This window comes from Gopherus evgoodei, chromosome 3, assembly GCF_007399415.2.
Source record: "Gopherus evgoodei ecotype Sinaloan lineage chromosome 3, rGopEvg1_v1.p, whole genome shotgun sequence".
In the NCBI taxonomy this organism is placed as follows: Eukaryota; Metazoa; Chordata; order Testudines; family Testudinidae; genus Gopherus; species Gopherus evgoodei.
Genome location: NC_044324.1, coordinates 179850252 through 179865210, shown reverse-complemented (window position 1 = coordinate 179865210; position 14959 = coordinate 179850252). Strand labels below are relative to the sequence as shown.

Sequence of the window (14959 nt, the reverse complement as noted above, 5' to 3'; positions counted from 1 at the left end):
GAACCGGCGCCTCAGGTCACGTGTCCGGGCGGAAACCCGGCACCACTCGGCCGGGCTGGCCTGGGGCGCTCGGGATGGAGGCCGCGGGGCCGGTGGATTGTCACTGCCACCTCGCGGCGCCGGACTTTGAGCGGGTGCGGCCTTTGCTCACCCCCGCCTCATCGGGACCCCCTCCCGCCCCTGCGTCACCCGCTGCCTGCCCCGCCGGACCCTGCCCCTTGGTCACCCCTTCCCCACTCCACCAGCACCCCGCGCCCCTATGTCACCCGCTCCCTGCCCCATCGCGCCCTGCCCCTTGGTCACCCCCTCCCCACTCCACCCGCTGCCTGCCCCACCGCACCCTGCCCCTTGGTCACCCCACCCACTCCCCGCGCCCCTACGTCACCCGCTGCCTGCCCCGCCGGACCCTGCCCCTTGGTCACCCCCTCCCCACTGCACCCGCTCCCTGCCCCACCGGACCCTGCCCCTTGGCCACCCCCCCCCTCCACCAGCACCCCGCGCCCCTGCGTCACCCGCTCCCTGCCCCTTGGTCACCCCCCCCCTCCACCAGAACCCCGCGCCCCTGCGTCACCCGCTCCCTGCCCCACCGGACCCTGCCCCTTGGCCACCCCCCTCCACTCCACCAGCACCCCGCGCCCCTGCGTCACCCGCTCCCTGCCCCTTGGTCACCCCCCCCCTCCACCAGAACCCCGCGCCCCTGCGTCACCCGCTCCCTGCCCCACCGGACCCTGCCCCTTGGCCACCCCCCTCCACTCCACCAGCACCCCGCGCCCCTGCGTCACCCGCTCCCTGCCCCTTGGTCACCCCCCCCCCTCCACCAGCACCCCGCGCCCCTGCGTCACCCGCTCCCTGCCCCACCGCACCCTGCCCCTTGGTCACCCCCTCCCCACCCCACCAGCACCCCGCGCCCCTGCGTCACCCGCTCCCTGCCCCTTGGTCACCCCCTTCCCACTCCACCAGCACCCCGCGCCCCTGCGTCACCCGCTCCCTGCCCCACCGGACCCTGCCCCTTGGTCACCCCCTTCCCACTCCACCAGCACCCCGCGCCCCTGCCGCACCGGACCCTGCCCCTTGGTCACCCCTTCCCCACTCCACCAGCACCCCGCGCCCCTATGTCACCCGCTCCGTGCCCCACCGGACCCTGTACCTTGGTCACCCCCTCCCCACTGCACCAGCACCCCGCGCCCCTACGTCACCTGCTCCGTGCCCCACCGGACCCTGTACCTTGGTCACCCCCTCCCCACTCCACCAGCATCCTGTGCCCCTACGTCACCTGCTCCGTGCCCCACCTGACCCTGTACCTTGGTCACCCCCTCCCCACTCCACCAGCACCCCGCGCCCCTGCGTCACCCGCTCCGTGCCCCACCGGACCCTGCCCCTTGGTCACCCCCTCCCCACTCCACCAGCACCCTGTGCCCCTACGTCACCCGCACCGTGCCCCACTGAACCCTGCGCCTTGTTCACCCCAGGACCGGCGCTAGGGGTTTAAGCGCCCTAGGCGCACGGCAATTTCGCTGCCCCACGCGCTGGTCCCGTGGCTCCGGTGGAGCTGCCGCAGTTGTGGCTGCGGACGGTCAGACGGTCAGCTGCTCTGTGGCTCTGGTGGAGCTGCCGCAGTCGTGCCTGCAGGAGGTCCACCGGAGCCGCGCGACCAGCCGACCGTCCGCCCGCCCGCAGGCATGACTGCGGTAGGTCCACCAGAGCTGCCTGCCGCCCCCTCCGGCAAAACGCAGCCCACCAATAATTCTGGCGCCCTAGGCGATTGCCTAGGCCGCCTAAATGGAAGCACCGGCCCTGGGTCAGCCACTCCACCAGCACCCTGTGCCCCTACGTCACCCGCTCTGTGCCCCACTGGACCCTGCCCCTTGGTCACCCCCTCCCCACTCCACCAGCACCCCGCGCCCCAACGTCACCCACTCCGTGCCCCACTGGACCCTGCCCCTTGGTCACCCCCTCCCCACTCCACCAGCACCCTGCGCCCCTACGTCACCCGCTCTGTGCCCCACTGGACCATGCACCTTGGTCACCCCCTCCTCACTCCACCAGCACCCTGCACCCCTACGTCACCCGCTCTGTGCCCCACCGGACCCTGTACCCTGGTCACCCGTGCCCCTACGTCACCCCCCCCGCCCCTTGATCACCCCCGTCCCCATTCTACCAGCACCCCCCATCCCATAGCGACCCTCTCTCCTGCCTCTTGGTCACCTTCCCTTTGTGCCCTTTTGGGACCCCGCCCCATCAGCCCCCTTGTCCTGCCCCTTGGTCACCCCTTCCACCTTGCTCCCCACCCCCAGTGCTTTACACCAGGGACCCTTGCTTTGGGGTTGAGGGGCTGGTCAGGGACTGCTTTTCCCTCAAGTGGAAGTTTTGCACTGACAGATGGGTGTTTTCCAGCCCTGTGGCATCACTGTGTGACTTTTCCACTGTAGCCCTTCAGCTCTCACTCTATTTGCAGATCCCTTAAAAGAGTAGACACTTGTCATTTTAAAAGTCTTGTTCCCCTCTCTGATTCAGGTTTCCAGTAAAATATTATAATCTCTTTCAGGATATTGAGGCTGTATTGAAAGAAGCAAAGAAGGTGGGTAACTATACTATTTACTAAACATTGGTCTTGCTCCTGTCAACACTTACACACATGCTTAAGTTTAGGCATATGAATGGCCTCATTGAGGTCAATAAGGCTACCCCCATTTCTAAAGTTATGCATGAGCTTGTGTGTTTGCAGGAACTGGGTCTTATACTGAAAAAAGTTCAATTCTGCTAATGTTGCACATTTCCTGTTAGCTGGGCACAAAGTTTTATACTTTAAAATACAGGATTGCAACACAAGATTTAGTTAAATGTGGAATTTATATGAAGCCTAATGAAGCCTGAATATTCAGCACTTTCAAACTCTGTACAAACATGAAGTAATCTTCACAATAAGAGTCCGTGTTAGAACTGAGATTAGAATTTGGGAGATTCTGACTTACAGATGTGTGCTTACATCACAGCTCTCAAGTCATCTGTGACAGTGACTGTGTTGTCTGACAAGGACAAGCTAGACAACAGCCTGGCTTAGGGACTGTTAGGAATAAAGTAAAAACCTCCCCTGGCTGTGCTTTGTCCAGGAACTTTAGTGACTTGGGGACTGATCCTGCAAACTGCACAGCTGGGCCACTGTACCCCCATAGAGCCCCACTGACTTCTCTACTATTCTTTGTGGGCCAACTCATGCCTGAATGGAGCCCTATAATTGCATGTATTCACTTCAAGGTTTCCCCCTCATGTCTGGATGATGGGAGACTGGGGTCTTCATCTCTAGCACCTCCTGGTGATCACTTCCTTGGCCCCACCCTTTTGGGGTAACAGGAGGTCCAATTCAGTCCATATAAATATTTTCACTAATAATACTTTGCACCTCTTAGGTTACACTGAAGTTCTCTGCCTTTTTGCCACTATTCCTGGGCCCTACAGAGTTTCTCCTATATTACATCTCAGCAGGCTTCCTCACACTGCCTTGCATTGTTAGATATTCTGGCAGCGCCAGGACATCTCAGGAATCTCCCTGCTCTTTACAGGCCCTATCCAAGGGCCTCTGCTCACCCCCACAAGAGCCTGACCTACTTCCTGTAGATCTTTTCCAGCTTGACTTCCCCAGAGAGGAAATCCCTTTTCCTCCTCTCCAGACTGAGTTCCCAGATCTAAGTAGTCCTCTCTCTGGTTCCCCTCCTTCCTTGCAGCTCAGCTTAGTCATAATTAAGTCTCCATCACACTCATCTTGAGGATAGTTGTTTGGTTAGAGGCAAGGCTGAGCCCAGCTTGCCTTAAAGGACCACTCAGTTTGTACCCAGCCCCAGTGAAGTTAACCGACTCTGGGCAGGTGCAGTGGTTTCTCCATCTGAAGCAGCTTGCAGGATCAAGGTCTAGTCTTTTGCAGACAGAGTCTTTTGCAGACAGGGGTTATATTTTGAGAAAGACAAATCTGGTTGAATACATTATATTTTTCTGAAGCCATAAATCTGCATGTAGCATATGGTTCTTAAAGGAACTATTTATGGTTAAGCTACTTTTGCTACCATTATATGGACAGGAAAATCAGCTGTCATTTCTGTTTCTTCATGGATCCTATGAAAAAATCCTTATTAGAAGGGCAGGGTTTCTAATTCACCTATTTTTTCTTATTTCATTCTCTTATTAGTCAATATTGTGTTTCATTTAATAATGGTTTTCTAATATCATTAATATAAATGTTGGTACAGGTTGCTTTCGTGCTAGTGTAGTAAACTGAAATCCTTTATCACAGAAGAGTTACAGTAGGAGCAGCAACCATGCAAACTTCCCTGTAGTATGATGCTAGCATTTCTCATCCTGACTTCAGAGCTGCCAATTCTTGGAGCAATATGGTACTTCAGTTTCCATGGCTATTCAGTCCTTGGTGCTGAGATTGCCACAAGGCTGTAAATAAGTAATAAATGTGTTGGTTTACTTGTCCATTTGGCTATTCCGTAGACCACAATGAAAGCCATCAGATAGAATAAACTTTCACTTACTGTTGACCTAGCTCTTATTGACATAAACTGGAGTCTTTTCATCGACTTTACGGGCATGATTTTGCTTCCATCTAGTTGTATTTGAGACAGTGGTGTAGAGTTGAAATGTTCCATAGCCCATTACCAAAACTTGGAGATGTCACGTCCCTCCTGTTTAACCTACACTAGATGTGCCAAAAAGCATAAGGCTCATTGATTTGTTTTGGACTCTTAAATACCTAACCTACCCTATCCTTTAAAAATGCCCTGTTGTCTTAAAAAAAATTCTGAATTCATTGACATTTCTGAAAACTATTCTGATTATTTTTTTCAAGACTTGTACCAGGAGGTGGCACAGGGCTGGTTGCTAGACACACATGGAATTTAAACCTTCCCTCCCAAATCCCACCCCAGCACTAGGCTTTCCAGAGAAGGGTTCATTGTACATGAAATGTCCCCACCTAATTTTTATCAATTAAATGCAGAAGTTAACCTAGGGTTTCCATTTGTTCCTCTATGCTACAGGAATTTTATTTCCTGTTGTTTCAGGCTAAAGTTTTGGCCCTTGTGGCAGTTGCTGAACACTCAGGAGAATTTGAAAAAATTATCCAGCTTTCGGAAAGGTATTGTTTATTCCAACGATGTTGTCTTCTTTGCATGTGATTAAAACAATAGTTATTTTTAAATGACCGCAGAGCAGTTTGATAAGATTAGTGCCGTGCGATTCAAAACATCAAGGAAAGCATGTTCTGTGGAAAAGGATAAAAAGAAAACACAGGTTGCATGGGCAGTACCCAAAGGACAGAGGAGGATTAAGGGCTGTTCAAGGGATTCAACAAGGCCTGACTTAGACTGTAAGTTCCTTTGGGGCGGGGACTGTCTTCTGGTTCTGTGTTTGAACTGTGCGTTGCACAGTGGGATTGTGGTATGTGACTGGAGCTCCTAGGTGCTACTGCAATACAAATAAATAATAATTAATAAATGAGACCTTGGTGAATCAATAATAATAATATTTTTTCACTTTTCCAGTGCCTTTCATCCAAAAATTCCTAAGGGTTTTGCAAGCATGAATTAAGGTTCTTGTTAGAGAGCTAGGATATGCAACTTTACAGGTACATTGAGGAACAGAGAAGTTAAGTGAGTAGCCCAAGGTACATGGTGAGTCAGGGCAGAATGTGAATAGAATCTAGAAATCCTGACTCCTGTCTTCTGAACTAACCATTAGCCACACTGCCTCTGAGTCAATAGTATTGTACTAAGCATTTTTTCTATATGACTCTTCTGTGCATAATCAAATGTAGCGTGTTTGAGTAGGGAGCTCTCTGCAATATCTAAAATCTTTCTGCGCTCTTTCCTCTCTACTGGTATTAGAGCTGTGACAAAACCCAAAAAACTCAAGCACAAAAAAGCATCTTAAGCTGGAATCCTGCTGGTATTTATTAGGTTTGCTTTTAGTGTCTTTATTTTGTATTATCTTGTTTACTTGGATTTCTACATGCATAAAAAGTGCATCTCCAAAACTAGTCACAAGATTAAACTTGTAATTGAAAGGTAGCAGTATTTTTATGAGAGAATAATATGCTTTTCACTTCTGTAGTAAACTTCACAACACCCTTGTGAAGGAGGTATTTCCCCACATCTTACAGAGGGAGGGAAGTTGGCACACAGATGTTGAGGCTACAATTTTCAGAGACACTATTGATTTCAGTTGCTTCAATTTCTTCGTATCCAGTACTCATGGTCTGATTTTCAGACGTGGTCAGCACCCAAATATATGTAAATTGTGAGTCATCAACACCTTAGAAAATCAGGCACTACATGTGTCAGGTTGGACATCCAAAAATCAGAGTGAACTGTTGAAAGCCTGGCTGTGACTTGCTCAAGGTATGGCTACACTTGAAACCTCAAAGCGCTGCCGCGGCAGCGCTTTGAAGTGTGAGTGTGGTCACAGCACCAGCGCTGGGAGAGAGCTCTCCCAGCACTGCACGTACTCCACATCCTCTACGGGTGTAGCTTGTAGCGCTGGGAGCCGCTCTCCCAGTGCTGCAACACTGTTTACACTGAGGCTTTGCAGCGCTCGGGGGTGTTTTTTTCACACCCCTTAGCGCGAAAGTTGCGGCGCTGTAAAGCGCCAGTGTAGCCATGGCCTCAGTGTCAGAGAGCAAGTCCAATCAGAGGCAAGAATAGAACCCAGGTACTCTTACTTTCATTCTCTGGCACTAGGCATAAGGTGTGCTGCTGCTCAAGTGGATTGCTGGTTATTGGGATGACAAGGAATGTACTGTAGCCTTAATTGATTAGTTAATACTTTTTTTCTCTAGCTCTTTACAATAGTCATGATGTTGCATGCTTTGTGATGTTTCCCACTGCTAATGTATTTCTCATTTCTAGATACCCAGGGTTTGTCTTGCCATGTTTGGGAGTTCATCCAGTTCAAGGTATTCCACCAGAGGAACAATGCAGTGTTACTTTAAAGGTATAAATAAACTCTTAATTGCCACATGTCCAGATAGGGCCAAGCAGCAGGCATTCAGAATTGACTCATTTAACATTTAAAATAAATCCAGCCAATATTGTACATGTTGCCATAATACAGAAAACACTGTGGATCAAATCCTGAGGTCCTTACTCATCTTTGATTCTGTTAATACTCAAGCAAAATGCTACTGAAGTAATTTGGCTCTCTGTTTTACAGAGGGCTACAGTGGAGTGGATGATCTGCTTACAGTCAACATAATGAACGTGCACATTTAGCTGTCCCTCCACTTCCATGGGGAGTGGAAGACTAAAGAGAGATGTATACATCTGTGTCCATGCTCTGACCATATTTGGTGACTGTTTGCACTCAGACTAACAGCTGGCTTGTTCAGGATATTAATAGATCTTGTCTTGAAGAGGTAATTACATGTTCCACTCATCTGAAAAATAAACTTTAAGGCAGAATGGCCTTGCAGGATCTTAAAACCTGCCTGTCCTCTTTCTTCCCAACCTACTGTAGGAGCAGGTTTCAAGGTACACAGATGACAGATTAAGTGGTTCTGCATCACAGTGGAACTGTGGAACTGAATTCATCCTGCTCTTGCTTTGCAAGGATAGAGGGTTGTTTCTTTAATTTCTTTTTTCTCTCTTCTTGCAGGACCTGGATGCTGCATTGCCACTTATAGAACTCTATAAAGATAGATTGTTGGCAATCGGAGAGGTAAGTCAAAGTTCTGTGTTTTGTTTAAATCTTCTTTTTTTTGCCAGCATAGGTCCTCTGAGTTACAAGCACTTAGCACATCATCAGCTCTGTATAAACAAAAAGTAATCCTAATAATCTGAGCAGCTGGAGAACCTGACCTGTCATTCCAGCACTGAAAATATTTTCCTTCATATACTTCCCTGATGCATCTCCCCGGTCATCTCCCTCCCCCTGTTGCCCCCCAGCTGCTACTTACTTTGCAATACTAATTTTTCATCTGAACAAGAATTTTTTTTGTCTACTTATGAATCTGCTATTAATGCCCTTCAAATAAATAAATTGGCAATGGGAATTACCATTCACACAGCAGTAGGGGAATAGCCTGAAAAAAAAATAGAAGAAAAATACAGTAATAGCATTTTTTATCTTCCTTCTCCCCTGCCCCCAATCTTTCCAGTTTCCCCACTTTTTCTCTCAATTTTTTTCAATTGTACTTTTCATTTTTAGAGTTTCCTGACCCATCCTACTCCTTGCAGCTGCCCTTTCCTGCTAAGAATAACTCAATATTTTGATTTCAACCCAATGGGAAAGTGCCAGTGGAACTTGACAGTACAGGCTGAATGAAAAGGAGGAGGTTTTAAAAGCTATTAGCTACTTTTTATTTTATGTTTAGTAAATAGTATGGACTTGGTATGAAGTATCTTAGATATACATACTACCTTTATCCTGCAGCCATGCCAACTTGTGCGGTGATCTTGAGAGCAAAGTTTGGTCAAGCTGGGTCAGTACTTGGATGGGAGATCTCCACTGACCATTTAGAGGCTATGGAAAGCAGTGTCCGTGATTCAGTTGCTGATCTCTTACCTTTGACTCAGTACTGAACTGAGGTGTGGTGCAGGGACACTGCTGCTGAAGGGGCTGTTTTTAGGATGAGATATAAAACCAAGTCCTGATGACTTTGGTTCATTAAAGATCCCGCTGCAGTTTTGTTTGGCTGGGATTCTCCTTTACTTCCTGTCCTAAACTATGGTATGGTTTTATATGCTGTTGTGGTTTGAGGCTTGCTTAATTAATATTAGTAAAGCTGTTATTACTTCCTCTCAGTGGATTCCACAGCGCTTCAGAAATCATGTATGTATGAATATATTGACATAAAACTAAAATGTCAATTTATTGACTCTTAAAACACAATGTAATAGGTAGGGAATTCATAGTGTTCACTTGAATCGCCACTGAAATTCAGGGTGGAATGCAGCCGAGCATTATTAGAGCACAGCTAATGCTACATGGCAGTTTATTACAGGACATGAAGGAGAATAGCTGTACAGTGGCTTGATTGACTGGTGATTGGTGTCTGAGCCCACTTCCTGCAGGACACGTGGTCATATCTCAAAACACTACAACAAATGACAATTTTGCCTGAAGTCTTAGCAGAGAGAAATAAGTATGAAGTATCCTCTTACACCTGGATGCCCTCTGGTTTACCCTCTGACTGTGCAGGGTTGAGTCACACTGACATGTCATTATAGGTAAATTTGGTATACTGCACCTGTTCTGTAGATAAGTCAAGGACTTCGGTTGGTACAGCTATGAACCTTTCACAAACTTAAAAATCAACTGAAAATATTTAATTCCAAAACTATACAGCTGGCCGACTTCATTAGAAATGGGCTTGAGCTACAGATTCAGATCTGAATCTGAACTTCCCTTGGAATTCAGAGGACTCTGGGTATGGGGCTTTAGTTTGGAAATCATTGTTAAACAATGATTATAACTGCGCAAAAGTCATATATAGGTTAAAATGTTGGATAAAGTTATTGGGTCTCTCAAACACTTTCGGAGTTGAAAATAAATTGAATGTTGAATCTAAGCTGGTAACAGACCATTTCCTATAAATCCCATTTTAATGGCAATCCTTCCGAAATGTATACATTTAAAATTGACTGGCAGGACTGAAAAAATATTTCTTTACTGAACTGCAGACTAGTATGTAAAGGAATCAGGTTGATGAAACTTTCTTATGTCTCCTCTTGTGCTGTAGGTTGGACTAGATTTCACTCCCAGATTTGCCAGCACTGATGAACAGAAGCAAGAGCAAAGACAAGTCTTGACCAAACAGATTCAATTAGCAAAAAGACTGGATTTGCCTTTGTAGGTCTTGTTTATACTGACAGGTTATTGTTTCTCAGAAGAGATCTAAAATCAAATTCCTCCATATCTGTAGTTATTAAAGAGCCCAGAGCACTTAGAAAAGTAAGGATATTGACTTCATTGTCTTGGCCAAATTACAACATGGTAGTTACATTGTGCCTACTTGGGATAACCCCTGTAGTTTCAATTGCATACTGTAGTCTTCTTCTCTTCTTGTCCTAGACTGTTGCTACTGTATTTTCATGATGGCTGAAGTGATTTCTTTATACATGTTTGTAAAGTTCTTAGGGAATCTTTCTTGGTGAATGGTGCTATAAAAATTGCTATCAAATCAGTTACTTATTAAAAAAAATACTCTGCTTAATTTCCTAATACTAGTTTTTCTTTTCTTCACTAGAAACGTCCATTCTCGTTCAGCTGGAAGACCAACCATTAGCCTCCTAAAAGAACAAGGTACTTTTTGGGTCACTTCTTGCTATTAAAAATTCATTCTTTTTCAGCAGCCTTTCTTTGGTTTTACCATTTCTCCTTATCATGCATGTCCGTTTGCATACACAAAGCTGGATGGGTACAGATATGGAGGTCCTTCTCAAAGTATTGTAATTTTAATTTATGGGATTTACTGTTTGTTTGAGGAACTGTTCAGATTGCCTTAGCCACTAGCAGTTAGTCAGTTCAAATACACCTTCTGACAGATACAGATCCATGCTCAGCATCTGTTCAGAATATCACACTCTCCAGGTTGGCATTTGAAATTATACTTTTTTTTATTTTTAAAAGGCGGACATTTTAAATATTTCAAAGAGTGTTACAGGCAACTGATACGATACTTGTATAGCTTAAGTCTTGGAGCTCATGAAGTGGAATCATGGCGTTATTAAAATAGTTTGATAAAAAAAATTAAGGCTCTGGTGTCTCTTATCTTTTGAACTAAGATCAAGTGTTATATCAGTTTAATATCAAATACTCACACTCCTGGGGGATGGTATCCTGCACTGGTAGGGGAATGGACTCAGTGATTTAATAGGTCTTCTTTTTCCTCTCTTCATTATTGCCCGATTTGCCTTACTTAATGGGGGGAAACCTGTAAAAATAAGAAAGGAAGGAAAGTGAATATAATTTCTCTCTGTCTCTATTATGTTAGAATGATGATGTCAGCTCCTGACAGAAACTCCTTGGTCCAACTGTGCTTTCCTCAGACTGTAATGCTTTCAAGAGAAGGAGATTAGAATTGTTCCCATGGTGCTATCTATCTCCTTCCCTCCCCAGACTGTCTCTGCTTGCAATCCCAATCATATCTCCCAACATGGCTCCTCTCATAACAGCTCTTCTTCTCCACGTCCCGCCCCTCTACCTGATCTATTCTATAACCTATCTGTCTGACACCGTAAGCACCAACTGCGCTGGCATCGCAACTGTGCTGGCATCACAGGAGCAGTTCTGACTCTGCTCCTCTCCAGAGCACTGTAATCCTAGAATACAGCAAGACCAAGCGTTCTAGTACTAGGAGGTGACATCATAGTTCTGCCACCAATATAGTTACTTCTTAATTGGTTTGGCTGTCTGTAGGTGCTGAAAGGGTATTGCTCCATGCGTTTGATGGGAGGCCATCTGTGGCGATGGAAGGAGTGAAGGCTGGATATTTCTTCTCCATTCCTCCTTCCATTATAAGAAGTGAACAGGTAAAGTTCAAAGGGACTAGTTCTATCTCAGTATTTGGGGATTGCAGCCTGTAACCCTCAGTTTATCACAAAGAAAATATTACTTTCTGTTGGCTGATTTTTTTTTTTTGTTTTGTTTTTTAAAAAAACCCTATAATATATAAACTTCTGGTGACCTTTTCTTTGGAAAGCTCTAGTGCTTCCTCGCTTTGGAGTAGGGACTCAGAATTTGGCAGAGGGAGACTTTGGTGGCAGGAATGAGCCTTATGCTGTTCCTGTGAAAATCCACTCTAATTTGCCCAAGTTATACGTCCACGAAAAACTGCAGTTTGCACATGCTCAGCAGAGACTTTAAATTTTAGCAGCTGTATTCTTCAACGATCCCATCCGCATTGGGCACACAACAGCCACAGGCCAAGCAGGACTTTTCCTGCATTGCCGTGGGCTGTGCTGGGTTTAGGCACCTGAAATGAGAGCAGGGAGCTTGCCTGTCCTGTACTCTGGTAACTCCCTGCTGGGCCCAGGCAGTTGGAGGAGGAAGCAGCTGCCTGATCTGAATGCAGAAGGGACAAGAGCCAGACTGGGATGCTGGAATAGATTGGGACAAGAACCCTGGGGATGGGAGGTGGTACAAGATTGGAGGAGAAAAAATAGTATGTGAGCATGTAATTAAATATTGTATCATAAGACATACGCACAAAGAGGATGAAGTAGGGTTGCACAGACAACTTTGATTCTGGTATATCTGAGTTTTTGGGTGCTTTACATTGCAACCCTAATGTAGGTTTTTTTGTTTGTTTGTTTTTTAATGTGCAATAATATATCTTAATTTAATAGATAATAATGGGTTTTACTAGGGGTGGCATTGTGTATTTTATGGAGACTTTATTAAAAAGTAGTTCATGTATTCTTGACCATTTTTACGACTTCCTAAATTGTGCAATTAGCAAAATATATATTTACAAGATCCTCACGTGTATTACTGCCATGCCTTTAACATGAAACATACCTCTCTCTTTCTCTCTGCTTTTTTTCCTCATTTGAGTGAATGAGCCATTTAATAGCTTTCTTGTTTCCTTTAAGAAGCAGAAGCTTGTGAAACAGTTGCCCTTAGAATGTATGTGCTTAGAAACCGACTCTCCTGCACTAGGTCCTGAAAAACAGGTAAATTGTTAGTTTCTCCATTTCTAAAAATGTAGCTTACTGAGGACAGTAACAGAGGGCAAAAATTGAATAGGCAGAGACAAGGAAGGAAAGACATTGTCTGATGAAATTGGAAAAGAGATAGCAGGTTGATAAGGCAGACTGATACAAGGAGCCGGTTCCCAAAGGCAGGGACTACACAGGAGAAGACTCTTGTCAATTGCAGGAATAGATTGAGAGGAGGCTGGTGGAGGATGAGCAAATATAACAGAAATTACATTTAAGGCCCTATCAGTGGTATATTTGAAACCGTTTGCAACAACTGGTTCTGAAGATAAATTGAATCTGACACTAATGTAATTTCAGATTCTTTAATTTATTCTGTTTTTGTACATTGCAGGTGAGAAATGAACCAAAGAATATTTTCATTGCTGCTGAGTATATTGCCAAAATGAAAGGAATCCCAGTGGAAGACGTTATAGAAGTGACGACGCAGAATGCACTGAAACTGTTTCCCAAACTTCAGAAATTTCTCTGGAAATAGACCCAGAAATGTTTAAAATTTGCAATTACATTATGTCCCAACAGCTAACGTGCAATAAAAAAATCTGTCTTGTCCTAACTGCAGGATTTTACTATCAAATAATTCAGCAAATATACATGCTTTTTAAATGAAAGTTATGAGTATGATGGGATCTGTCTTATATCTTGTTACCCATTCATCCTCCTGATATCTGGTCCAGATATAGATTCATAATAGTCGCCTAAATAAATATGGAAGAAGAGTCTCATATAGGTGATTTAATATTATAGCTGCCTGACTTAACTAAACACTATGTAAAATCATGGCCCTATTGAAGTCAATGGCCAAATTCCCATAAACTTCAACAGGCCCAGGATGTCGTCCCAATAGTCAGAGAAATTATCTTCATAGTACCCTAATCATTACTCCTCAGGCCCGGCCGAGAAAGGGGGCATATTGTGGAGTCTCTGTGGAGTTACTGTGTTAAAACAGGACAGCGAGTGAGAATCTGTTCTCCTATCCCAGTCTATAGCCACTATAAACTTCTACACCAGAGCTGGACCTGACCTGAACCAAAACCCTGTATCCGAATGCTCCAAACTCTGGCAAGTTCAAATCTGCATCCCAGGGTTGTGGTCTGGGCCCGTGTATCAAATGTTTGTACTGTTTTAAAACCTAAGACTTGTCTACAGGGTGCGTCTGTTTGAAATGGACATTAACACACAGTAGGGGACTTTTTTAGCATATGCCAGCAGGGTCCAGATGGGCCAGTTAATGTGTTGAATGCGCGTGTGTGCATTAGAATTTACACCCGTCTAATGTGGACTAATGCACCCTGAAGACAAGTCAAATCTTGTCTCCCTTAATATATACAGTTTTTTTAACTGCCTTTTTAAAAATTATTATTATTATGCAAGATCTCTTACAAAACACGGTTCCGAACTCCTATTTGACATCCTTGGCTTTTTGTGAACCAGCGTTGGATATCAGATTGTAAATTGTAGACATGGTGCCAATGGAGTAGAGACAGCCTGTTGCCTTTGAACTCTGTAGAAGTTTTGCTGTTTGTTGTTCAGTGAGAGATGGATTGAGTCCTAAGTAAGATAAAACGTAAGCAGCTTATTTCCAGGTCATGTGGAAGGTAACTGCTGTCCACCTTAAGTGCTTGTTTTCCCTCACATTTTCATCCCTATGATTACTTTCTGCATCACCATTGGGGGAGGTTAGCTTTACTTGTTCCTCAGATAGTGGCAGTGTTAAGGTAAGTTGCACCTAATTAGCTTATCAGGTTAAGAAAATGTCTGTCTTTTTCTGTCTTCAGAAAACACCTGAATTTGAATCATTCATATATATATTGCAATGTGTATTATGGTTTTAAAAGACACGAAATAGAAGGAAGAACTGCAAATAGGTAAACATTTGGGTCTAAGTGGGAACCCTGATTAAGGATAATTAATGACATAAAGCCACCTGCATGCACAGCTTCCACTGTATCACTATCAGGATTTTCTGGGCATAGATCAAGAGTAGTGTATAGCTCAAGATACATCTAGGGAACTTTGAAATGGATGTACGCTACCCATTGCGGATCTGTCAGTTTCCATTTTTTGCTTCTGTTCAAACCATGGACTTAGACCTGCTTAAATGATTAAGAGTAAACCCTCAACTTAAAAGTCATGCCTCTGTGTGCAAATATTTTATCTCCCGTTATTACAAGTAACACCAATATGATAATTGGAAAAGATTAGAGATAGACTTTTTCTCTATTTTGTCCAGTGTGTGTGTTAGT

At 45.1% G+C, this 14959-nt stretch overlaps 1 protein-coding gene across 3 annotated transcripts; it reads left to right on the top strand.

Moving 5' to 3' along the window:
• The first annotated feature begins 2 nt into the window (after positions 1 to 2).
• On the top strand, positions 3 to 13438 carry LOC115649042 (putative deoxyribonuclease TATDN3). 3 transcript variants are annotated; one of them, XM_030557549.1, is made up of 10 exons: positions 4 to 134; positions 2546 to 2578; positions 5061 to 5134; positions 6903 to 6987; positions 7648 to 7710; positions 9734 to 9843; positions 10241 to 10296; positions 11413 to 11525; positions 12591 to 12668; positions 13048 to 13438. In XM_030557549.1, exons 1-10 carry the CDS (start codon positions 75 to 77, stop codon positions 13189 to 13191), a joined length of 816 nt encoding a protein of 271 aa, XP_030413409.1. In that variant the 5' UTR covers positions 4 to 74; the 3' UTR covers positions 13192 to 13438. The 3 variants fall into 3 exon arrangements, with proteins under 3 accessions (XP_030413410.1, XP_030413409.1, XP_030413408.1); XM_030557548.1 differs by having other exon boundaries at positions 12588 to 12668; XM_030557550.1 differs by lacking the exon at positions 12591 to 12668 and having other exon boundaries at positions 3 to 134.
• Positions 13439 to 14959: the final 1521 nt, after the last annotated feature.